General features: G+C 43.3%; 2 protein-coding genes across 2 annotated transcripts in view; both read left to right on the plus strand.

The window, feature by feature from the left end:
• The first annotated feature begins 279 nt into the window (after positions 1-279).
• TXNRD1 (thioredoxin reductase 1) overlaps positions 280-25,599 on the plus strand; it is a 70,597-nt gene continuing 45,277 nt past the window's right edge. The window contains exons 1-4 of the mRNA XM_078449537.2: positions 280-440; positions 1,877-1,986; positions 22,008-22,130; positions 24,237-24,309. Of these exons, the coding sequence (XP_078305663.1) occupies positions 22,044-22,130; positions 24,237-24,309 (160 nt within the window). The 5' untranslated portion in view covers positions 280-440; positions 1,877-1,986; positions 22,008-22,043. The remainder of the gene's footprint in view (positions 441-1,876; positions 1,987-22,007; positions 22,131-24,236; positions 24,310-25,599) is intronic.
• EID3 (EP300 interacting inhibitor of differentiation 3) lies at positions 2,005-14,109 on the plus strand. Its single transcript, XM_060656563.2, has one exon. It carries the CDS (start codon positions 12,544-12,546, stop codon positions 13,657-13,659), a length of 1,116 nt encoding a protein of 371 aa, XP_060512546.2. The 5' UTR covers positions 2,005-12,543; the 3' UTR covers positions 13,660-14,109.

Raw genomic sequence — 25,599 nt, forward strand, 5'->3', positions numbered from 1 at the left:
CAAGATCCTCTCGTGATCACAATGGGCAGCAAAGTTCCCGAGTCACTGCCTTAGGGGACGGTCCAGTTTTGCTTAATTAAAACACACTTGTCTCTGTGCTCTGGTTCCAAACATTCTTACGTTGTTTTTGCTCTTTCCTTGGGTTGGGGGCGCTCTGAGCAGGAAGAGGATGTGGTGTCACCCAATTAGGAGGTCTCGCTTCGCTAAGCCCGTTGGCGTAGTCGCCAGGGCTGCACCGGAGTGGATTTCTGCTTTGTCATTCTGACTCTGGCGGCCCGGCCGCCCGCTCCGAGCAGGGCGTGGCTTCTCGTGGCGGCGGGGAGCCCGCCACCCTTTCCCTCGGTTCGCAGCAGTCCCTCGCAGTGTCTCCGCAGTGCCTCCGAGCGGAAGGTGGGGGGCCGCCCTCCAGAAGAGCCTGGTGGCCCGGCGCTCCCCTTCACGTAAGCGGTGGGGACCCAGAAACCCGGGTAGGGCTGCGAGCCTCTGGGCTGCGAGGCTGGGGACGTGGGCAGCCGTCTGTCGGGTGCGCTTCGAACCCCGGAAAGGGATGTTTTAAGGTGTGTCTGAGTAGGGGTGAAGCTTGGTGTAAGGCGGTGCTCTTGCGGGCCGCGTTCATTGTGTCGCGTGGGTCGGTGGAAGCCGAGCCTGGGCTGGGGAGAGACCGGCCGGCCCTTGTCGGCTGGTGGCTTCCTTCCGCTCGCCCTCTGTAGAGACAGTGTGCAGAAACGTGAGAAAATGGGTGTTTGTAGCGTTTCCTACTGTACGAGTGTCGGAATGTAGATGACAATGTGACGAATAGATCGACAGATCCTCCACAGCATTAAAGGAGTATAATAATTTAAAGATGTCTCTTAAGAAATTGTCGCACCATTTAATCCCCGGAAATCCCGAGTTGGCAAAATGTCCGTACCTCCCTATTTACAGTTGGGGAAACCGAGGCTCAGAATCACGTGACTTGCCCCAGGCTCTTCAACGCGACAGCGGCGAGTAGGACCCAGGGCTGGTCTCGCTGTATCGGGCGTACAGGGTTACAGGCGTGCACGGCACTGCCTGGGTTTGAACCCTGGCTCTGCTCTGACGACCTAGCTGCTTTGAACTCGGGCACGTTAGCTTTTCCGTGCCGGCTCTGCCCGTGTGTGAGACGGGCCGGACGGGACCTACTTGCAAAGAGTAGCTGTGAAGATTGAGTGTTGGTAATGTGCAAAGCATCGCAGAAGTGCTAGCTGCCATTGTTGTCAAGCAGCAGCGCTTCTGAGTTGGTGTGATTTTTGTGTCATGAATGGGCCGGATGATGTTAGAGTAACTGGAGTCTATTTTTAATTCTATCATTGACTCACTGCCTACCTGAGTTCACCCGTTTGTAAAATTGGGCCATTAGCTCCCGGTCTGTCAAGCAGGGTGTTGCTGTATGGCTTCAAGGTTCTGAAATGAAAGAAAGCACCCTAAGAGGGCAGAGTGTTCCTAATTTTGCCTCGTGGTTTCAAATTTCAAAGAAACCTGGGAAGTTGGCTTTTGGCATTCTATATAAATGCAGAGTTCAAAGGCAGATTAAATTGGGAGGCGTTTTATAGAAGTGGAGATGACTGTCTTAAGCCTCCTTTGCGAGGCTTCTCTGCATTGGGGATTTACCGGGATTCGGGGCGTCTGGTCCGGCGAGGCCGCCAGGATTTGAGCGCGGCGGGACCTCGGGTGCGGGAGCCGGCCGGGGACCCTGCGGCCGGCGCGCGCAGGTGTGCGGGGAGAGGGGCCCGGGCCCCGGGCCGCGGCAGGGGGCGGCGCGGTCGGGGACGCGGAAGCCCCGCCCCCGCCGTGCACTTCCCGCCGCGGCCCGGGGCGGCGAGACTGACCCGCGCCCCTCTCTGCTTTTGTGCCGCAGAGGACGCCAGGGGCCTGGAGAGAGCGCTCTCGGAGCTGACCTCGGAAACCGACGTGCCGGTGGTGTTTGTGAAGCGGCGAAAGATAGGAGGCCATGGTCCGACCCTGAAGGTAGGGGGGTGGGGGCGCGGGGGACATTAAAGTTCTCTACCCGCCGGTCCCGGGAGGGAACTCCTGGAGCCCACCGTGCTCGCGGCCCTCCTTTCGGGGCCAGGGTGGATGTGTGAACGAACCTCCAAACGGAGCGCGTCCTTAAAAACGACAAAGAAGCAGTAGGGGCCAGCTCACGTGTTAATGGAAGTTGATGAGACGGCGGGTAAATTCAGAACTGGGGAGCTTGCAAGGGAATATGTAACTTTTCGTCTTCTGAAATACGCGTTCAGAAAAATTTTCCTTCCCGACTTTCCCTGCCTTTGCCCCTTCTAATCAATCTAAATAACTTAAATTTTAGCAGCAGTGTAAACTGCTGAAAGTGAGCTGTTGGGAGAAGTACTGAGCAAAGGGGATCAGGAAATGCATATCTTCGTCGGTCCCTATCCTCTTTCTCTTTAATTCACTGGGAGGGAAACCCAGAAGCCCCAGGCTCTGGGGAGAGTAACCTGCAAGCTCCTGGAGTGAGTTCATTTCCCTTCTGGTATCTCTTGTAGCCCAGAGTTAACTATTGGGTGGAGGGAAAGGGAGAAAAATCTTTCTTTTGACCAGTGGCAGGCGCGGTGGCAGTCCTCCCTTAGGACCCCGCACCGTGGGGTGGGTGGGTCATGGCTGTGGTCCCCGTGCAGGTTGTAGGGGAATACCCGTCGTGCGTGATGTTCTGCATTGAGTGTGGTTGGTTACCCGGTTAGAAAGTCTCATAATCTCATCACCTTGATACATCTGTCTGCTTTAAATTTTGCTGATTATCTTTTTGTCCTTGTCTGTTTGTATCCGTGTAATTCTTAAGAAATGGAACTCCTGCTTGAACATTGCCTTCTTAGAAGTAAACCTGAGGCCTCAGGTTAAATGTAAAAAGTCTACTTAGATGCCTGCACATTTAGGAAGAATATTAACAATTAATTTGCATTTTTATTTACTACCTTTTCTTCTAAAAGAATCTTGTTTACCATTTTTGAAGAATGGGTGATGAAATAGGAAACACAGATAGACTTCAAAGACAAATGGAAAATTCATGGAAAATAATTAAAGGATAAAAAGGCTTTTAGCTTGATTGAAAGTATTAGTCAGACCTTTAGTTTGCAAGTAAAATGAGACAAAGGTCTATTAATATGACTTTCTGTCTGGATTGTTCTGTTTTCTCCACCTGTGTCATAAATTTGCACTTAAAAAGTTATATGGGTATTTGACCTTTATATAAATTCTACAAATGGTTCTGGTTTTAGCATCGTTGGGAGTAAAAAGAATCACTCTTCTTAAAAGCTTTGAACCCACTTTATTGGTATGTACTGATGTTTTCAATCCATTAATCATAGTTAATTTCAGACATTTAATGAGGTGCGGTGCCAAGGTTGAAAAGTATACCACCACGTCATAATTAAAATGAAAAAAAGTTATTTAGCACAGTTTTTAAAGTAAGCTTACCACTCTACTTTGTATTATTTATTTTTGGTTTCTAATGAGTCCTAAGACACAACAAAGTAAGGACCACTGGTTTGAAATGTTTGTGAATTTCCAGCCAACTGCTGTCCCAATTTGGGGCTAAGTGGTAGGTTCTGAAAATCTTTAGGGAACATTGGGTTTGAGTGGAGAAAAACATTTATTTAGTGGAGAATTGAGTTTATAAGAGTAGTGTTATGATCCTAAAGTTCACACCTTAAAAAAAAAAAAAGGTTAAGATTTTATACTTTAATTGCAAGGTAAATAGGGGAGAGGGAGCTCTTTAAAATGCCTGCTTTTCTTTTCTCCTCTTTTCTTTCTTCCTTTGTCTCTCTTTCCCCTAAATAAACACAGCAGCAGCAGCAGCAAAATCTACCTAGCTGTCACAGTGTCCTATAGAAGACAGGGAATGAGAATCCTGCTTGAAGGCACTTATAAGTCTAGATGACTACCTATAGGAAGCTGAAAGCTTTAAGGAAGTTTGTTTCAGAAATCTAGTCTATGGGCCACCTGCACGGGATGTCTGGAGTGCTTGTTGAATGTGCATGCCTAGGCTTTACCTGAGGTCTTCTTAAGTGAACTTTCTGGAAGGGGCTAGGATCTGCCTTTTAATTTATTTTAAGCAAGTCCCCTCAAGTAATTATTAGGATAAATCTCACATTTGAGACTTACTTTAATGTAGAAGGTAGTTTGGTCAGGGTTGGTTGCTAAATAATTACAATCGGGGAAAACCAAACAAAGTACTACATTTTTTTTTTTTTTAATGTTTTATTTATTTTGAGGGAGAGCGGGTACGTGCGAGAGCATGAGCAGGGGAGGGAGAGAAGGAGAGAGAGAGAAACCCAAGTAGGCTCCGCACCAGCAGTGCAGAGCCTGTTGTAGGGCTCGAACCCACAATCTGTGAGATCATAACTTGAGCCAAAATCAGAGTCTGACTCCACCTAACTAACAGCGCCACCCAGGTGCCCCCAAAGTACTACTGTTTAATCCCCAAAGGATACGCATTAGAAGATAGCAAATGGTGGTAACTCACCAGGCCACTAACACTTTAAACCTGAATAGAAAAATAGAGAAATATGCTGTCTGTGGCCAGGACTTGAATGTGCAGGTGTGACATTGGAACTAGGGAGCCTACTGAATTCTAAGAACTATGAATAGAATTCCTATGCTCAAAAGTCATCTGGCTTTCATAAACATTTTAGTTCCTTTTTTTCTTCCTTTTTTTTAATGTTTAAAAAATTCTTTTTTAATGTTTATTTTCGAGAGAGAGAGACAGAGCATGAACAAGGGAGGGGCAGAGAGAGAAGGAGGCACAGAATCTGAAGCAGGCCCCAGGCTCCGAACTGTCAGCACAGAGCTCAGTGCGGGACTTGAACCCACGAGCTGTGAGATCATGACCTGAGTCGAAGTCGGACGCCTAACCAACTGAGCCACCAAGGTGCCCCTTAAAGGACTGTTTTGATGCTGGGTCTTGAATTGTCTTATTTTTGAAGTCTTTGTTTTCATGGATAGTTTTCCCACAGGCAGGGGACACTTAACCCTAGTCTGAGCCACTTAACCGACTGAGCCACCCAGGCGCCCCAATGTTTGTTTATTTTTGAGAGAGAGAGAGAGGGAGAGAGAGGGAGAGAACAGAAGATCCGAAGCCGGCTCTGCGCTGACAGCAGAGAGCCTGATGTCGGCCATGCCAGCTAAACCCACTGAACCATGAGATCATGACTTGAGCTGAAGTCGGACGCTTAACCAAATGAGCCACCCAGGCGCCCCATAAACATTTTAGTTCCTAAGGGCAAGATTGCAAGTATTCTTGCAGGGAGCCTTTCTTGTATGTGAGTCAGTGTCTCCAGGATCCCAGAGTTTTGAAACCACTTGTATAAATGCTCGGTGGTGGTATTGAGAGGAAAAGCAAAGTGCATGAAAAAGTGTTTATGGGGATACTAAGTGCAGGACAGAATTAAGACAAGTAGTTTGAGATCATAGTCTTGGGAGAGAAGACTAACACTGGCAACACAGGACTTCATTTCTTCAAGGCCATAGTAGGAGAGATGCCAGACGTAAGGCAGTGCCCGGTTAACAGGGAGGTGAATTATGGAGGCAGTTGTAGGAGGAGCTCAGGCCCGTGCAGAGGTTCGGGCCCCGCGGTCCAGGCTCTACGGGTAGACACTAAAAGGCAGGTTTCCTCCTTTGAAGCCTAACTTCTAAAGTTACCAGGAACCAGACTCTTAACTGAGTAGACATCAGGAAATGAGTGGTAATTTAATAACTCCCCAACCATCCCCTTTCTATCTTAATATACTCTACCAAAATTGGCAGAGAACTTCATTTCTTTTGATTCTTTACTCTGACCTGATCCTTCTGGGGAGACTAGTGGTGTACCTGCTGTGGCCGAGTGGAGCTTAAGGCCCAAGGAGAGGGGAAGAGCACCGACTGGCTGACACTAAGAAGGTCGCGGGGGGAAGGACTAACAAGATTCAAAAGAGGCCTGGATTGTTAGGACCACAAATAAATTTATCTGGGGCTGAATTACGTAGTAAACTTTTTGCTAGTTGTGAATCCACGTTGAGACTCCATCTTGCTTCCTTCCACTTGAACTGACAGCATGAACCTCTTTCTTGCTGTTCATGTTCCTTCCACAGCAGTGCTGCTACTCTGGCCTCTCCTGGCTCCTCATGTGCCAGGGCCTGACTGCTTCCCACATACCTGCCCACTGCCTGTAACAGAGGCTTCTGCCCCGGCCTCCCACTTTGGTCTCCCTCCCCTTCTCGTCCCTGTGCTGTTGGGAGTCCTCTTCTGATTGCTGCTTCGCTGCCCCTGGGTCTGCATCCAGGGTAAAGGGCACACTCCTTAGCTTGGCCTTCTGTGTGGCGGGGCCTGGCCCCCACCTGCTTCTCTGGTTATCTCTTGCTCTGCTCCCTTACCTATCTGCAGTGGGGCTACCATTGCAGCCAGAGTCCCTAAAATTTCTCTCCTCTGTTCTTCATTTCAGTTTCTGGTTTATCTTCCTGTTCTAAGACACTTTTCCAACCGCCTCCCTGTGTTACAGTACAAGGCCAGATTTGCCCATTCTTTCCCTCCGTGCTCCCACAGCACCCCCGAGAATCTTCTCTCTGGAAGAGGAAGAATCCTGCCAATTATAATTTTTTGGCTTACATATCAGCAGTGGAGAGTTAGTCTTCTTTGTGCCTGGGATCCCAGGTCTATATTAGAGTTCAAAAACTATTTAAATGAACATGCCTATTAATGATAATAGCTATCATTTATTGAATGCCTACTCTAAATGCTCTATTGCCTCATTGATTAAATAGAATTTAATCACAGTAGTCCTCTGCAGAAGGTGGTTTTATCTAGGTTTACAGAGGAGAAAATGGAGGCCCTGGGAATTTAAGGAACATGCCCACATTACACAGCTAGTTTAAGTGGCAGAACCAGGAATGGAATCCAGGCCTGTCTGTGAAATTCACTGTGTGGTACTCATACTTCCCGGCACTTGACTTTGTGTTACAGCTATTGGGATACATGCCTGAGCTCCCCAGTGTGGTTGTGTGCTCATGATTCAGAGCTGAGCCCATGCGTATCTCAGTATTTCTAGCATAGCTCTGGCAAATTGGCATTCATTCATTAAATGCTTGCAGAGTGGAACTGCATTCCTCCGTGCCTACTAAATTTACATTCCTTTAGAACAAAAATGACTTATTTTTGTACCTTCTCTGTGTGTGTGTGTAACACTTGGTATGCATTCAATAAATAATTTGTTGAATGACTGGATGATGGTAGGGGCCAAAGGAGACTAACTTCAAGTGAGGTTATTTAGTTACAAGATGTCTGATTTTATGAAGGTGGACTGTCTCTATCTGAGACCAAGACTTAAGATATCCTGGAGAGATTCTAGGCAGCATATAAATGGTTCAGAATTTTAAAGAGCTGTATAACAGCAGCAGCGGCTACCTTCTTTGTTTTATGCAGGTGTGTCAAGGTCAGTTGAGAAGGAAGTCCCATTACATTTATTTAGCTACAGGTACTTTTGAGTACCTGTGTTCTCCACCTTGGGCTAGGCACTGTTTTTGCTATCTGTAACAGAAATCTGTGGGGCAAATGTATATATTTAAAAATATGTTTGTCAACAGATATTTGTATATGATTATAGAGTGACAGCCAATCTGGGTTGACATCCAGTAGACTCACTTTACAAATGAGGAGACTCAGACTCTGAGGAGAATAAGTGGAAACTAATACAGCACTAGTTCTGATTGGAGCCCAGACCTCCAGCGTGAACTCCTTCAAGGCTGCCTTCTTAGAAACCACATATCCTGTGCTTTCCTACCCGTCGTCTATCAAAATAATGCTCCCGGTCATTGCTGACTTCTGAGGTGTGTCCCGAGAGGGTTGGTAATTGCTCTCATAACCTGAAAGGTTCTATTCTCAACTCACACCCTTGTTTACGTTAGCTCTTGAGGCTTGGAAAGTCAGCCAGCACTGGGTTTGCTGGTGTCCGCGAAGCGTGTGCCTTCTGACTACAGAGCGAGGGTGGAGGTTTTGTGTACTCTTACTTCACCAACAATAAAGCCCATGTTATTTGAATAGAACAGTTATTCAGAGCTTCTTTTGGATACTTTTTTTTTTTTTTAAGAATCTGCTGAAATCCAAGGAACCACTCATGAGAAAAATATAACCGATAATTTTGCATATAAATCTCAGACTCTTTTTTTTTTAAATTTTTTTTAACGTTTATTTATTTTTGAGACAGAGAGAGACAGAGCATGAATGGGGGAGGGGCAGAGAGAGAGAGGGAGACACAGAATCGGAAGCAGGCTCCAGGCTCTGAGCCGTCAGCCCAGAGCCCGACGCGGAGCTCGAACTCATGGACCGCGAGATCATGACCCGAGCCGAAGTCGGCCGCTTAACCGACTGAGCCACCCAGGCGCCCCAATCTCAGACTCTTAATAGACCCGCTTCAGAATATTTAGTACAGAGGTTTACCTCTTCAAAGTACTATATGCACTCCATTAGTTGAAGACTTCCTAGGTTTTTAAATTGCATTATGTGGCAAGTGCCTTTTCCCTGGTATTAGTTACAGTGGGGATATATTCTTGTATGCCTCCTTGTGGATTTAACCTTTAAAATATTTTTCTTTTCCTAAAACAACATGCAGGAGTGAAGCTACTGGTTTGTATACTTCTTTTTTTCCATTTAGTTTATAATGTTTATTAAACATTTACTATCTTTGGGATGATTGAAGACTTACTAATTACCTACTAAGTATTTGAAAATATTATCCGATCTGTCACATAATTCTCATTCAAAACTTATAGTAGCTTATGGTGTTTAAGTAGTACTATTTCTGCCTTACAAATGAGGAAACCAGACACTGAGCAGTTAAGCAACCTACCTAAGAGAAACCTAGTAACTAATAATAGGTTAAGATTGGAACCCAGGTTTGCCTCCTTCCACTGTCCATGGTTATTTAAATATGTATCTACCTTGATCATGGCAAAGTTTACCTGAAATACTAAAACACCAACTAAAGCAAAAATGTATGCACACAAACATAACCTTGAAGGAAATTAAGATAAAAGAGAAAATATACCTAATGTCCTGCTATTCTGACAAATCAAACTAGTACTTTGATCAGTAAGACTCATCTCATCTAGGGCGCCTGGGTGGCTCAGTCGGTTAAGCGTCCGACTTCGGCGTAAGTCGTGATCTCACGGCTTGTGAGTTCGAGCCCTGCGTCAGGCTTTGTGCTGTCAGCTTGGAGCCTGGAGCCTATTTTAGATCCTGTGTCTTTCTCTCTCTCTGTCCTTCCCCTGCTTGTGCTCTGTCTCTCTCAAAAATAAAACAACAACAACAAATGAAAAAAAAAAAAAAAAGACTCTTCTTATCTAAGTATTGAATAGTCACCGTGGCAGGATAAGGGCAGAGAAGGGGCTGGGAAAGAAGGAACAGAAAAGTTCAGGGAGCTAGCTGGTAGCATTAGAAGCATACCTGCTGGATGGGGACCCAGACCTGATTGGCTCCTGGCTTCGGCTCAGAGGTCTCTCATATGCCCATTTGTTATAGATTAATCCTGCATTGGAAGCCCCACTGACCCTCTGGGAGTTCCTTTTTTATTTGGCCATAGAGAGACCTGTAATCTGTGCCATCCATCCCATCACGTTTGTGTTGACCACCAGGGGTTGTGGGAGACTGCTTAAGAGCTGGGACTCAAATGAGTCCGAACTCCTAGCAAGGGACTGGAAAATAGGGAAAAACTGGAGGAAAGAAGAAAGGAAATATAGGGCCATGTTGAGCTCTTGCCAGCAACTCCTGAAAGAGGAAAAAAGGGGGAGGAGAAGAGCTGAATTATTTTGCCTGGCTGTATGTCATGGTTGCCTGAACTTGTCACCTTACTGAATGAAGAAGGCAAACTTGAGTGATTTCTTCAAAGCACTAGTGTGCTTGTGCTGTTACAATTCATAGAGAAGGTTACCAGTATAACTGAACGTATGCGTTGCGTTCTTCTTTTTAAGCTGCGTTTATATACTTACTACGAGTAATTGGACCTTAGGGTAGAAAATCGCTATTTAGTGATTGCAGGATTCGCAAGTGTAGAAATCCCATTCTTTAAAAGATTAAGGAAAATTGTTACACTTGAGATTTTTGCTCTGTAGCGACATTCAAAACTTGTGGTCTAAAGGCAGAGTTAAAAACGCAAAATATAATGCAAGTATGACTTGTTTTTTTTAGTTTATTCATTTATTCATGTAAGTCATCTCTACACCCAATGTGGGGCTGGAACTCAAGACCCCAAGATGAAGAGTCACATGCTCTCCCGAGCGAGCCAGCCAGGTGCCCCACAAGTATGGCTTTCTGAGGATGATCTGAGTTACAGGTTCCCAAGGTTCTTAAGGACAGGGATCCAGTGCAGAATTCAGCACTGGAAATCACTACTTAATAATACGATGCTTGTCTTGATGCGTTCTGTTGCTCTGGGCAAGTTGTGTGGGCTGTTATCTCCTGAGAAATCCCTGTAAATAGTATTAATAATGCTTTAGAAGTAGGTTGGGAGAATTATTTTTCTATAAACCGTTTCGGAATTCTTAGATGAAAGGCTGTGTATGGAGCACATTGGTGTCAGCCTGTTTTCCCTTCTCTGAGACGGGAGAAGAGGCACCTTGGGGTGGGAAGGTTGGCTTATGTTTTGGAGTTCTTTTATAAATTGCTTTCACTGGATTTCACTGGCTTTCACAGAAGCTCCCAAGAATATGGTTAACTGTAAAAGGAAACATTTTTGTATTTGGAACTTGGGATTAATTATATGTTTTCATCTAAGATTTAGAACAGATTTAAATAGTTTGTAGTTGGCCAAACTTGGGGAAGAAAATATGGCCCTTTGGTGAAACTGGGGCCCACCTTTGTTTTTCTCTTGCTTTTACTGTATTTCAGAGAAGACTTAAACCTGACTTTCTGAAAAGCAGTCAAGTTTTCTTTTCAGTGTGTTGGATCTGTGTTTTCCCACTGATCTGTGAAATTAATATTTTGCTGCCAAATAACTTGCAGTAGGGGCTGGAACAAAGTTTTCATCTACATTCATTTATACATTCAAACATGCATATTCCAGTGTATCCAGGTGAACACAGCTTTGCTTGGAAGATTTAAAATCAGATTCTTGCTTTAGAGAAGTTCAGTCTAATAGAGCAGGATAATATATATGCATGAGTAACTATAATGCCTGGTGCTTTTGAAAAATGCACGTTTTTCCCCCTGAATTACCTACACTTAAAATAATGGGGGATGAAGAGTAATGTAAATAGTTTAGAGAAACTTAATACTAGGTTTTACTGTTCACGCATTTGCAAGAAACTTTCTGGTAAACACAGGAAAAATGACCCAGTCTAGACGCATGGGAAGGAAGGTAGGGCTAATTTACTACCTCTTGGTGCCTTGAAACCAGAATTGACAGGTGCAGTGGTGTTTGTCTCCCCGCACCCCCAATTAAAATGGCACCTGTTGAAGTGAAAAGCTTTTGATCTGGGTTGAGAGTGCACTTTTTTGTTCTCTTTGAAAACAAAATGTATTCCTTATTGTTACATCTGCTTTGCTGCTTGTGAGACTGATGAGCTAAGTAAGCCCTTTCCCCCAACTGTGCGGGGATTCCCGGTGAATTTTCCAATGTAGTCACTCGATGTACATCATTCGCTTCCTTTTTCTTGCAACAGATTGTGTTTAAAATCTTCATAGCTTTGCTTACCTTTTAGGGTTCAGATTTACTCTCCATTCAGTCTGTGGTCTTTAGCTTTTGGCAAACTTTCAAAGAAACCTCTCTTTTGCGGAGACTGCACCCACTTTATTCTTCCACCCTTGGGTGGTGGAGAACCAAAGGTCACTTGAGTAATGCCTGACCTGCCACCACTTTAGCTCATGCGCTAGCCGAGGCTCTCTTGCCTCGCAACTGCCTCTGCCCTAGTTTGGAGGGGGTCTGGCTTTTGAGGGCCCGCGAAGGTAATTAATGCAAACAGCCACTTTGCAAGTGAACTCTGAGGGTTCGGCCTATTTGTAGTGGAGGTTCAGCAACTCACAATGCTTGGCTTTATGGGCAGTTTACAACGCAGCCAGATTCAGTTCTCAAAAAACCAAAACCCCAAGGACCCTGCCTTTTAATCAGAGAAGAACGAAAAACATAGGCTGACCTAACTGCAACATGACGGCAAATGTTTTAAAGTGCAGGAGCTTTGGCCCTCCCCTCCCCCTTTTTGCTATGATTCTCTAGGTATTTCTTTGAAAGCCAGAGGACACTGTCAGTAATTGCTAAAATAATAGCTATCTGTTGAGCGGGTATTATCGTAGTGTGGATAGGGGCCCCATTATTGCGCACGTTCTGTGTTGTGCTGCGCTGCAGGGAGCCGGTTGCTAACGCCGGTGCGTCTGGGCTCCGCGGGCCTGGGCCGCCGGGAACCGCAGCCAGCTGGGGGCGGGGCCTCGGGACCCCGCCAGTGCGCATGGGCGACGTCTTCTCCTACGGACCCCCTTCAATTTCCGCCATGGTCGGAAACGTAGCGAGTGCTGTTAGCTGAGCGTCAGCTGAGCGCGCCGGTCACCGGAATGTCTGATGAAAAAGGCTCCTTGAGGGGAGGCGTAGAGAAAGGAGAGGAGCCAGCGGGGACCATCGCTGGTAGTGCGTTCTCTGTGAAGCGGGTGGAGGACGAGGAAGAACCGATGAAGGTGGAAGTGGCGGTGGGGGCTGATGGCTGCCCTGACGACCTCAGCTGCCGGGAGGCCGACATAGACCCATACCTCCTAGGGCTTGCGGATGACGAGGAGAAATGCCGGAAAATCCGCAGGCAGTACCGACAGCTCATCTATAGTGTCCAGCAGAACCGTGATGAAATAGTGAACACGGCGAGCGACACGTTAACCGAGGCCCTTGAAGAAGCCAATGTCCTGTTTGATGGAGTTAGCCGAACCAGAGAAGCGGCACTCGATGCCCAGTTTCTTGTTTTGGCTTCTGATTTGGGTAAAGAGAAAGCAAAGAAACTGAACTGTGATATGAGCTTTTTTAATCAAGTAGCGTTCTGTGACTTTCTGTTTATATTTGTGGGCCTGAACTGGATGGAAGATGATGAACGTGATGAATTGAGTGGCTGTGATGATAATATAGCTCTTTCCTTCTGGGAGACAGTACAGAAGGAAGCAACATCCTGGATAGTGCAAGCTGAAACATTCCACTTTATTTTTGGTTCATTCAAGTCTAAGCCTTCTGCACCAAAGCCCCGACTTGAACACCAGAAGAAAGCTCACAAAATGGAAGAAAATGGGGCTATGCCTACAAAGCTGAGGAAGTTGGACCTGAGTAATAATCAAGAAGCAACAGAAAAAGAAGTAGAAAGAATCTTGGGATTGTTGCAAACTTACTTTCGAAAGTATCCTGATACTCCCGTGTCCTATTTTGAGTTTGTGATTGATCCAAACTCTTTTTCTCGTACTGTGGAGAATATATTTTATGTTTCTTTCATTATAAGGGATGGTTTTGCAAGAATAAGGCTTGACCAAGACAGGCTGCCAATATTAGAGCCGATTAATATTAACCAAGTGGGTGAGGGAAATGATCCCAGTTCTCATGGCAGGAGACAAGGAGTTATATCTTTAAGTTTACAGGACTGGAAAAATATTGTGGCAACTTTTGAGATTTCAGAGGCTATGATCACAAACTCATACTAGGGACTTTTGTTCTTAGTATAGAATGTATTTTGTGGCTTTTCCAAAGTATCTCAAAATTGAGAGTAAGATCCAAGCAGAAGCACATAGTGTATTTCATGTAAAGTGAAAAAGTATTTTCAAAACATCAGAAATTGTTTTACTGTGCAATGTATTTTTTTTTTTTTTTGGTAGTTTATGAAGTTGTCATGATCTGTTATTAAAAAATATTCATTGGCATGTTCACGGAAAGATTTTTTTTGAATGCCCATTAAGACTTTATCAATAAAAGTCAGTTCTGAATTTCCTAAGTTAAAAGGCATTGATAATTTACCAAAAACTCAATTTTATGATGCACTGTGATACTACATTGCTTCTTTTGTTACAAGGAACCAAAGGAATCCCGAATGAGGCTCCGACAAGGTTGGGGGAAGAGTGGGTATTAAAAAAAAAAAAGTCAAGAAAGACTTTATACATAGGTCAGTGAATAAGCGATGCAACACTATTTTTAAAAAATGTAGATTCCTTGCTTCATTGCAAAGAAGACTCCATAAGATTAATGTGTGGGTATCCATATTCTAAATAGTTTCTCCTGTGATTGGACAAAATAACCTCTACAGTAGATAGGTGAGGCATCATTTAAGTGTGTGCTGAAAGGTAAGTAGGGGTTAATCAAAGACAGCAGAGGTATTCTCGGCAGGGGGAATATGGAGGCCAAATAGAGGCCAAGAGTTACAGTCTTTATCTACTTGGTTAATTTCTTCTCTGGCCTCTAATTTCCAAACCCTTTGTGGTTGCTGCTGGTACACAGATTGGCCTTCAGAATCGGTGGGGTTTCATTATGTAACAGCCTTGAATATTCCCAGTTCAATTTTGTGTTTCTTATGAGGGCTTTAAATGCCTGGAAACTATCTCTGTTTATGCTGAAATATATAGCTAACTTGCCCATATGTTCTTTACTTCACCATAAAGACTTGTTTTTTCTTTTTGTTGCTTGCAATTATGAATTACAATCTTAGAAGTTATGCTAAAAATGTGGGTCTTTAAGAAAACAATCTTGAAGGTGCAGAGCATGTCTGTTTGTAAGCTACTTTTCTTTCTCTTTCTTTCTCTCCCCTTCCTTCCTTCCTTCCTTCCTTCCTTCCTTCCTTCCTTCCTTCCTTCCCCATGCTGTATGTGGGGCTTGAATGCAGGACCTAGAGATCAAGAGTCACTTGCTCTATGGACTGAGTTGCCCATAAGTTTTTTTTTTTTTAAGTTTATTTATTTGGAGCATCTGGATGGCTCGGTTGAGGGTCCGACTTCAGCTTAGGTCATGATCTCACCTTTCGTGAGTTGGAGGCCTGCATCTGACTTGCTGCTGTCAGCACCAAGTCCACTAAAGATCCTTTGTCCCCCTCTTTCTCTGTCCCTCCCCCACTCACGCCCTCTCTCTCAAAAAAATAAGTAAACAGAAAAAAATGAAGTTCACTTATTTGAGAGACACTGTGAACGGGGGACTGGCAGACAAAATTGCAAAGTAGGCTTCGTGACCTGAGCCAAAGCCAAGAGTCAAGTGCTTAGCTGACTGAGCCACCAGGAGCTCCCTAGGCTGCTTTTTTTCATCCCTATAGGAGCTTAATCTGGGGTAGTAGTGGACTTTGCCATTAGGCATTATTTGGCAAGTGGGTAAGTATCTGGCTTGGGGAGAAGTAACAATGAACTTTCCTACTAAGTCTTGTGTAGAATAGGGAAAGGAAGTCCAAAGACTAAATAAATGGCATCAAGATTGACAGGAGTGATCCTAATGTGTGTCGGGGACAGATTCTTCAGTAGTAGTTGAGGTTTTTTGCCAAAATAGAAATTTCTCACGAAACTTGTTCAGTTGTTTTCTAAAGTAGCCATTCCTGGGGTGCCTGGGTGGCTCAGTTGTTTAAGGGTCTGACTTCAGCTCAGATCATGATCTTACGGTTTGTGAGTTTGAGCCCTGCATCAGGCTCTGTTGCTAACAGTTCAGAGCCTGGAGCCTGCTTCAGATTCTTTGTCTCCCTCTCTCTGCCCTTTGCCCACTTGTGCTCTGTCTCTTTCTCTCTCTCTTAAAAATACATAAACGTTAAAAAAAAAAATAAAGTAGCCATTCCTTCCCCTTTTCCTTCCTTTCTTTCCTTTTTTTTTTTTTTTAAGTTTTTTATTTTGAGAGAGAGGGAGCGTGGGAGTGCAGGGGAGGGGCAGAGAGAGGGAGGAAGAGAGTGAGAATCTCAAGCAGCCTGCACACTGAGAGTCCCACTGCAGGGCTCGAACTCAATAGCGAGATCATGACCTGAGCTGAACTCAAGTTGGATGCTTAACTGACTGACCACCCAGGCGCCCCTCTTTCCCCCTTTTTCATAAAGGAATGCTAACCTTGCTGGGTGTGCCACCCTTTGATTTATTTAGCATCACGGAAGTATCATTTGGTTTTGCTGATTCTCATTTTAGCCTGTCTTTAGTACCCAAGTTCCTTGGGTTTTCCAGAGATTTGCCATTAGAGGAAAAGAATTTCTTAGTAGCAAGAGGATTCTGCCTCACTTTTTTTACTCATCACTGGATTGCTCAGTTAAGTGCCCAGTGTCTTTACAGAGTATTGGAGACTTGACTAAAAGCATCAGTAGAGAATGTACAGATTTGGGGGGAAGGTAATTTTGGGGGCCTTCTCTAAAGTTAACAGCTTTTAAAATCTAAATCATGTTGACCACTTGTTTCTGTTTTTACTGTGACACCTTAGTTGCCACATCATTTTGAAATTAAAGTGACAGCTTACCTTGAAGGAAAAAAGAATTGACCGATAGATAATTACAGAGATTAGATATGAGGCAAACTGCAGATCTGCTGGTTTCCCAGGAATATAATTAGAGGGGCTTAAATTTCACAGGTTCAATAAAATCAACTGAAATTTAGGAGAATATTACAGAAAGAATTTTTAACTAGAACTTTATTGTGTAACAGAACCACTTTCTGATCAAAGCACCTGGAATCAAATCCTGACTTAATTAACATTCTAGTTAGAGGCTTTGGGCAAATTATTGAACGTGTAAACCATAGGTTTTTGATTTGCTAAATAGGAATAACACCTGTCTCTTAAGTTTACAATAAGGATAAAATTGGAAAATGTATGTGACAAGGACAGTTGGCTCTTAAACAATGAGGGGTTCAGGGACACCATCCCCCCTGCACAGTCAGAAATGCAACTGTAACTTTTGATTCCCCCAAAACTTAACTACTAATAGCCAGCTGTTGACCAGAAGCCTTACTGTTAACATAAAGTCAATTAAAACATATTTTGTATGTTATATGTATTATATACTATATTCTACAATAAAGGAAGCTAGAGAAAATAGGAAAATCATAATACTGAGAGGAAGAGAAATATGTTTATAATACTCTATTTATTGAAAAATCCGCATATAAGTAGATTGCATTTCAAACCCATGTTGTTGGAGGGTCAGCTGTACTTAGAAACCTGAGTTCCGGGGTATGGTATAGTGAGAAGAGCAAGAGCTTAGTAATCATTTACTCCTGGGTTCAATCTTAATTCATCGGGCGACTCTCTTCATCTCTAAGGGCTTCTATATTATCGTTTATGAGATGACCACATTGGAAGGCTATTGTGAGGACTAGATGGGATAATATATACAAATGGGATAATATATGCAAAGCACCTCGCACAGTGTCTGGCTCAGGAGTGAGCCCTCATATTAGGGCCTCCTTTCAGGGTCAGATATTCTGTGCTGTAACCTACTTTAGTGGTGACATCTCTGTCATGGTTCATTCACTTTATATCTAGATAGGACTTCCTCATGCCTTTGCCTTTGTTTTGGGGAATCTATTATCAAGTGATTGGAATTGGCAATTGTTACTTACTCAGCATTGTTTGAGTGTTCACTGTACCAGATGCTGGTCTAGGCAGTGGGGGGAAAGTGGTGGACAGGAAATGGACCGTCTCTTAGGGAATTTATATTTTAGTGCATGTAGTAGTGTCCTATTGCTGCTGTAACAAATTACCAAACTTTTAGTGGCTTAAAATAACAGAAAACGTATATTATATTATAGTTCTAGAGGTTGAAAGTCTCGTATCTGTTTCTCTGGGCTAAAATCAAGGTGTTAGCAGAACTGGTTCTGCTGAGGCTCTGAGGGGAGAATCTGTTTTCTTGTCAGTTTCAGACGCCACCTGTAATCCTTGCTTTACAGTATCTTCCTCCCATTTTCAGAGTTGCTGGTGCAACTTCTTAAGTCTGTCTTCACATTTACTACTGTAGTGAAGTCTCCCTCTGCTTCCTTGTATAAGGTTATGATATGTGTTAATGGAGTTGCAAGAAGCAAAAGGAAAAAGTTGTTTGGGAAATTTAGGAAGACCTTAATGGAAGAAATGGATATTGTATTGGAGACTTTGGTAAAAGAACCCCCCCCGCCCCCCAACTCCTGAAGGAATGCCTTAGGAAGGGTGATGTGTTTGTGTGTACTGAATAAAAATAATATAACATCGGTGTTTAGTTACTGTTTATATACTGTGTCAGGATTTGATGGGAAGAGGGCATTTCAGGCGAGGTGTGGCACAGGGAAGTGCAGGGGACATCTGTTAAACACTCCAGGAGCTTTTTGACCACGCAGGTTTCCTTCTTTGGGAAGGGGAGAATTAGTAACCTAAAGAGATTTTTCTACCAGCGTCTGTGCTGATATGCATTACCCTGCCGTTTGGTGTAGTACAAGGGTATGTTAATTTCATTTTACAAAATAAGAAGACAGACTCCCTAAGGATTAGGTGATGAGCCCAAGTCACCTAGCTTAGAGAGTGGTAGAGCAAGTGTTTTAACCCAGGTCATCTCAACACCAGAGCTGATGTATAACGGTAAGAAAAAACTAGTACACGTCTCTGCTCAGTGGATATGAATCATGTTTGGTGGGAGGAATGTAAAAATCATTCTAATTTTGAAGAAATCTGGGACACTTGAATTGTTTTCTGTGTTGTGCCTTTTCAGAGGTGAGTCTGGAGCACACTAGGGGTAGGGGTGGGAATAGGCATTTTTCCTAAGAAGCAGATGGAAAAAGTGAAAGAATATCCAGTACGTAAGTCTGGCAAACACCTGCTAGGGGTGAGGTGCTGTGTCCTATAGTATTGCTTCTCAAAGTGAGTTCTTCTGGGGACTTCCTGCGGCCCCAACAGGAAGGCCTTGAAGTCAAAATAATCTCCATAATACTAAGATGCTTTTCTCATCTGACAGTCACCAGACAGGTGACTTTGTAACAGACTGAACGCATTAAAGATATGAGTGTCTTTTATTAAGACAGGCATTAAAAAGAATTGTACTGTCACTAATTAAAAAATTATTTTTAACAAGTATGTTTAACAGTAATGCTTAAGGCATTTACTATTTTAATTTAAAATATTTTAATATTAACATTTCTTAGTTTTAATTTCTGTACACTAAAATTGATAAATAAACCTCACATTAACCAAAGCTCTTTGGGGTCCTACATATTTAAGGTTGTAAAGGGATCCTAAGACTAAAAAGTTTGAGAATTCTTGTTCTTTATCAGCTAATATAGTCAGTGGCCACTATTTCTAACAAGCATAATTGGAGGAGAATGGGGGGGCATTTTTCTTTTCTCTTTTACCCATCTGTGTGCTCCTCCTTGACGTTGGGGAAGCTTTATTCTACTGCCTATCTTGTTTATATTTTAGGTGGCAAACCACTTAACTTAGACCTTAAGGATAGCAATTTCAGTTTTAAGTTGGATTGGAATTTTAAAACACTATGTGTAGTTTTGGGGTCAGTGGACTGCTTTAGTTGCCTGTGTCTTACTGTTATACTTACAGAGTCAAAAGTGTTCAGGCTCACTTAGTTTTCTTCATAAAATCTGTATTCTGGTTGATACAATTTGACTTTAAGCTTGAATAAGAATCAGGTGTGATCCAGAATTTCGGGACAGAACAGATTATACATTGGTGGCTTTTCAGCATGACAGTGCGTTTTCTTTCTTTTGTTCTAGTAGATAATGGTGGGGGTGGTTATGAAATGGGTAGTTTTCATTTAGACAGCCAGTGACGGTCTTCCGACACTGTGCCAAGTACTTGCAGATAAAGCTGAGGCTGAGATTAAAATGGTAATACGTTATTTTTCCAAAAGGACATCTAGCTGCATTTATTAATTCTTTTAAGCCAGCAAGTCAGCCTGTGCTCCTGGAGACCAACTAGAGAGTAATGTTTGTTACCTGAAGCTTATAACTGTCCTGTGATCTGAATGGCTATTATTACCAAATTGTTTTTCCCCCCACAGTGCCTTGTACTGAAGGAGGAGCCTCTGCCAAAATGTCAGTAGATGAATACTGGTTGTGTTTACCAGCCTCTCACGTTAGACCTTTTGTACGGACGGTCAGGTTGATGCAGTCTTGTCCCCATTGTTGCTGGTACCCACGTGCTCTCCCTTCAGTCTCTGAGCCGTCAGGTGCACCTGCCACCCTGCCAAGGGGCAGCCACGGTGCCATGCCTCTTCCTGCACCTTCCTCCAGTGCTCCCCCTTCCGCGTCCCCAGCATCCTGCTCTACTGACCCTAAGCTCTGCCCTTCGCCCCCTACAGCTGATGGTAGGCAGGAGAAAAATGTGGCGTCGGGGCTGGTAAGTTTGGGGGACTTTTATCGATTATTGAGATTAAAACTTCATTTTTAAAAACACTTTTTTGTTGCTGGTATAACATTTAGCACACATGTTTGTTTTAATAAAAGGTAATATTAAAAATACCACCAAAACAGGAGGCACCTGGTTGGCTCTGTTGATTAAGCATCCGACTCTTGAGCTCAGCTCAGGGCTTGATCTCAGGGTCATGAGTTCAAGCCCCACTCTGGGAGTGAAGCCTGCTTTAAAAAATAATCACCAAAACAGCGTTCCAAGCTAATATGAAATATAACTCATGTATATAAAACCTAGTGAAATGAAATGGCTTTTGAAGTTAAAAGTCTATAATATTTATATTATAAAGTCTGTTATGTGCCAAGTACATGGAAACTAATACAGTATAGGAGGCCTCGTGCCTAGGTAGATTAAAGCAGTAAGCTTTAGGGGTGCCTGGCTGGCTCAGTGGGTAGAGCATACAACTCTCGATCTCAGGGTTGTGAGTTCGCGCCCCATGTTGGGTGGAGAGATTGCTTAAAACAGCTAAAAAAATACATTTAAAAAAATGTGTTCTTAAAAAAAAGTTTTACAGAGTTGTGCTTAATTTATTGTCTCCCGCACCCTCCCCCACTTTTTATTTCTTTCCTTATATGAAGTATCTTGGGAGGCTCCTGGGTGGCTCAGTCAGTTAAGCGTCCAGCTGACTCAGGTCATGATTTCACGGCTCATGAGTTCAAGCCCCATATCAGGCTCTGTGCTGACAGCTCAGAGCCTGGAGCCTGCTTCGGATTCTGTGTCTCTCTCTCTCTGTCTCTCTCTCTGCCCCTCCCACACTGTGTGCAGGCGCGATCTCTCTCTCTCTCTCTCTCCCTCCCTCCCTCCCTCCCTCCCTCCCTCAAAAATAAATAAACATAAAAAAATAAATAAAATGCCTTGGAAAAGCAGGGACTTTTCCATTAGGTAAATGTCAATTAATGCTTTTGTTCTGAACTTTTACCTGAGCAATGTAGAAAAGTCTTAAGTATTTGGCTAATCTGTTTCAGTTGCTATTTACCAGGCCTCTATCTTTTTTTTTTTTTTTTTTTTTAATATTTATTTTTTAGGAGAGCACAAGCGGGAGAGGGGCAGAGGGAGGGGGGCAGAGGATCTGAAACAGGCTCTGTGCTGACAGGATAACAGCAGTGAGCCCAATGTGGGGCTCAAACTCAAGAACTGTGAGATCGTGACTTGAGCCGAAGTCGGACGCTCAACCAGGTACCCCTACCAGGCCGCTATCCTAATCTGAGAACATAGGCCACTTATTTTTGTACCTTTGGCCAGAAAATAAAGATGACTACTGAATGGTTATTGATGGTTTTATTAAAAACATACAGTACAAATATTTTAAAAACCAAATTTAAAACCTAGTGTAATAATTCTGGGGAAAAAGGACTGATGATCATACTTCATTTAGGACTAAGTTGATTTTGTTGGAATGTCAGGGTCTAACATTAGAAGTACTATATGAACATTTCAGTTAGCTATCTGTGATGCGAAAAGGAATTAGGACAGTCCTAACAAAAAGCAAATTCTTGGTCACCACTCGAAAAGAGGGTTGAACATTTTCTTCTTGCGTGCTGTGATAGAAGTTAAACGATATTTTTCCTTTGAATATTCCTTTTGCTTTTTTCAGAGAAAGGTTTTCCTCACAAAACTTTTCAGGCATTGCTGCTTTTAAGTTAACTTATTTCCTCTTCCTTTTCTTTAGGCTTATCAGGAGGGCAGACTTCAAAAGCTACTGGAAATGAACGGCTCGGAGGGTCTTCCCGAGTCCTATGACTATGACCTCATCATCGTTGGAGGCGGCTCAGGAGGGCTGGCAGCTGCTAAGGCAAGGCTCCTGTGTGTCATCTGGGTGATGGGTAGGAGTCACGCTCCTGATAGACGTCCGCCGGTTCTCACTGGAATTAGGTTGAGCCACTCTTGTGACATTCTGCACCTTAACTCGGGCAGGACATGTTTACAAAGGGACTATTTTGTAAATCAGTTTTCCAGGTTGAACTGTACCTTCTTTATGAAAGCACTTCTACATGACAGTACCGTGCCCCGTATTTTGGGACACATTTTCATTCATTTTAAGTTTGGCTGGCTTTTCAAAGATAATAAAGGTGTGGTATAGAAATAGTTTGAAATTAAATAAATATAGTTCTTACTCTTTATAAATATCAATATTAGGTTTTTTTCACTTTGATGATTTTCCTGTTCACAGGCCCTCCTCCCCAGTAGAAAAATGGAGAGCAATTGGATTCCTTAAACTTAATCATTAAAAACATTTGCCTCCTGGGGCACCTGGGTGGCTCAGTCGGTTAAGCGTCTGATCTTGAGGTCTGTGAGTTCAAGCCCTGCATCAAGCTCTGTATTGTCAGCTCAGAGCCTGGAACCTGCTTCAGATTCTGTGTCTCCCTCTCTCTCTCTGCCCCTCCCCCGCTCGCTCGCGCACGCTCGATCTCAAAAATACACATTAAAAAAAATTGAAAATGTTTGCCTCCTTTGTATAAGAAGTGAACTAAGAGAATACCCACTAACTCTGGTCTGGGGGTCATGGGGGAGAGGAAGTATAAATAAGGGAGGTTAAGGAATGAGACTCCTGGTCCTAAATTGAGATACGTCTTCCATGTGTGAGGGGCCAAGGGCCCTTGGGCCTGTCATCCTTCTCCAACAGGTACTTTTATTTTTTTTTAAGTTTATTCATTTTGAGAGAGAGAGAGAGAGAGAGAGCGAGCATGTGCATGCATGCGTGTGCATGTGGGTGGGGGGTTGCAGAGAGAGAGGGAGAGAGAGAATCCCAAGTAGGCTCTGTGCTGACAGCTGTCTTTCTCTCAAAAATAAACCAGCATTAAAAAAATTTTTTTTAAATAAAAGATGACATGGTTTAAAAGGTGTAGCTTGTGGGTCAGTAAGGGTAGATTCAAATGAAGCTGCCCAAATGAGGAGCAGGCCAGCATCTGGCATGAGGCCATACTTAGCTATAAATAATTCAGTAATAATACTGGATGTATTTTACTCTAGTTCTGGTGAGTTTTATTTTTCTTCTATTAAAAAAAATTTTTTTTAATGTTTATTTTTGAGAGAGAGCATGATAGAACATGAGTGGAGGAGTGACAGAGAGAGAGAGGGAAACACAGAATCCGAAGCAGGCTCCAGGCTCTGAGCTGTCAGCACAGAGCCCGACGTGGGGCTCGAACTCAGGAACTGCGATTGGACACTTAACCGACTGAGCCACCCAGGCGCCCCTCGTTCTGTTGGTTTTAAAGGAAACATAGACTCAATCCTTTCAAATAACCTTTGGAGGTTGTAGTTGCCAATACACAAAACTTATTCTCTGAAAAAGATACAGGATACTCTGCAAAATGAACTTCTGACTATTGTCATCATTCCCCTAAAATCTATTTGGAAAGCTCATAGATACCATCAACTTTCTTACTGGCTTTTCATGTGAAATTTTAGGAAATCTGACAATTTGAGAAGAAAAACTTTCCCAATATTCTGCCTAGATACTGAATTAGATAAAACTTAAAATATTTTCAGAAATACTTACAGAATACAGATTGAATCAAGGGTTGTAGACTGTCCTAAATCTTTTTTACTGGCTATTCACCTTCTGCCTGCTTAGAAAAGACCCCAGGTTCTTCAGATTATTGCTTAATATGTTACTGTTTGCATGGAATTATGTAAGAGGATACTAGTGTGTCCGGAAGACAGTTTTACAACTGTGCTGTGTATGTTCTTTACAACTACCCTGTGACTGTCTCAGTTGCCTAATTTTTATTTTGGAGTCTCACTAACCATCTTGGTGCAGTATCTGAAGTTCCAGGCAGTAATAACTGGTTATGCTGTGGGCACTGTAGCTTAATAAGAATAGCTTGGATTTTTAACAGTCCATTTCTAGTCTGTCATGGTCACCTTTCGAGTTCATTTTAATACGTTTATTTTCTAGGAGGCAGCCAAATATGACAAGAAGATATTGGTCCTGGATTTTGTCACTCCAACCCCCCATGGAACTAGATGGGGTAAGCTTTGAAGTATTTTAGAAGTGGATTTGTAGGAGCAGGTTTTTCCCTGGCATATGTTTAAATGGCTCCTAAAACCCAATTGAAAATTTAAAAGTTAAATTAAAACAACAAAAAAGATATGTGCCTCTTTCACTTGTGCTAAGTTAAAATGGAAATGTTAAATGTTGAAAATTTGGAGTTTCTGGCAGTGTCAGGATGATGCAAAACCTTCTCCACAGCTGCCATGATGATTTAAAACTAAAGATTTGAGTAGTTTGGCAAACTTAGGGATTTAGTGACTGAAAGTTGAAACACTTACCTGTGAGTTTCTGTCTTAAAACCAGTTCCTACATTCAGTAAGAACTGGAATCAGATAGCTCAGTGGAGAGCCCGTGCTGCTTCCGAATCTTGTGGAATCAATGTTCTGTATTCATTTATTCCACAGATGTTAATTGAACACTTACTACGAACCAGGGCATTGGAGATGTAGCAGTGGGTGCGGTAGACGCGAAGTTCTTGTCCTTGTGGAGTTTATATGCTAGCGGGGAGACAAGAGATAAGCAAGAACTTTACAAATTATGATGAGTGGTACTAAAAAAAATTATATGGTGGGATAGAGAGGAACTGGGTAGAGGAAAGAGTTTAACTTTGAGAAGATTATCAAGGAAGGCCTCTGAAGAGGTGGCCTTTAAATGAGGCCAAAAGAATAAGAATGAACCAGCTGTGCCAAAAGCTGAGGAAGAACCTTCCAGGGGACTTTTCTCGGTCTCTGTCACAGAATAGAACATATAAAGGCCCTGAGGCAGGTGGGAGACCATCATGGTGGTAGCCTGGGTGATACGAGCTGGAGGTAAGATTAGAGACGAAGGCACGTGTCAGGCTGTACAGGTCTCAGTAGGCCGAGGTGAGGAATTGGACCTAATCGAAGCCTAGTAGGAAGCCTTTGAGAAGGGGATTGATGTGATACATAAATTTTACCAAGATGACTTAGCTGCTCTGATTAGGAGGCAAGAAGCAGGAACTCTTGGATAAGAGAGTGTCTCCCTTTCTAATTCATCCATTCAACAGATATTTATTAGGTGTCGGTATTGTGTTGGACACTATTCTTTTTTTTTTTTTTTTTTTTAATTTTTTTTTTAACGTTTACTCATTTTTGAGAGACAGAAAGAGACAGAACGTGAGTGAGGGAGGGGCAGAGAGAGAGGGAGACACAGAATTTGAAGCAGGCTCCAGGCTGTGGGCTGTCAGCTCAGAGCCTGATGCAGGGCTCAAACCCACGAACTGTGAGATCATGACCTGAGCTGAGGT

This window comes from Panthera onca, chromosome B4 (genome assembly GCF_046562875.1).
Source record: "Panthera onca isolate mPanOnc1 chromosome B4, mPanOnc1 haplotype 2, whole genome shotgun sequence".
NCBI lineage: Eukaryota > Metazoa > Chordata > Mammalia > Carnivora > Felidae > Panthera > Panthera onca.

Bases quoted from the DNA above. Each gene is read 5' to 3' on its own strand.
- EID3 (XM_060656563.2), top strand. From the start codon at position 12,544: ATGTCTGATGAAAAAGGCTCCTTGAGGGGAGGCGTAGAGAAAGGAGAG.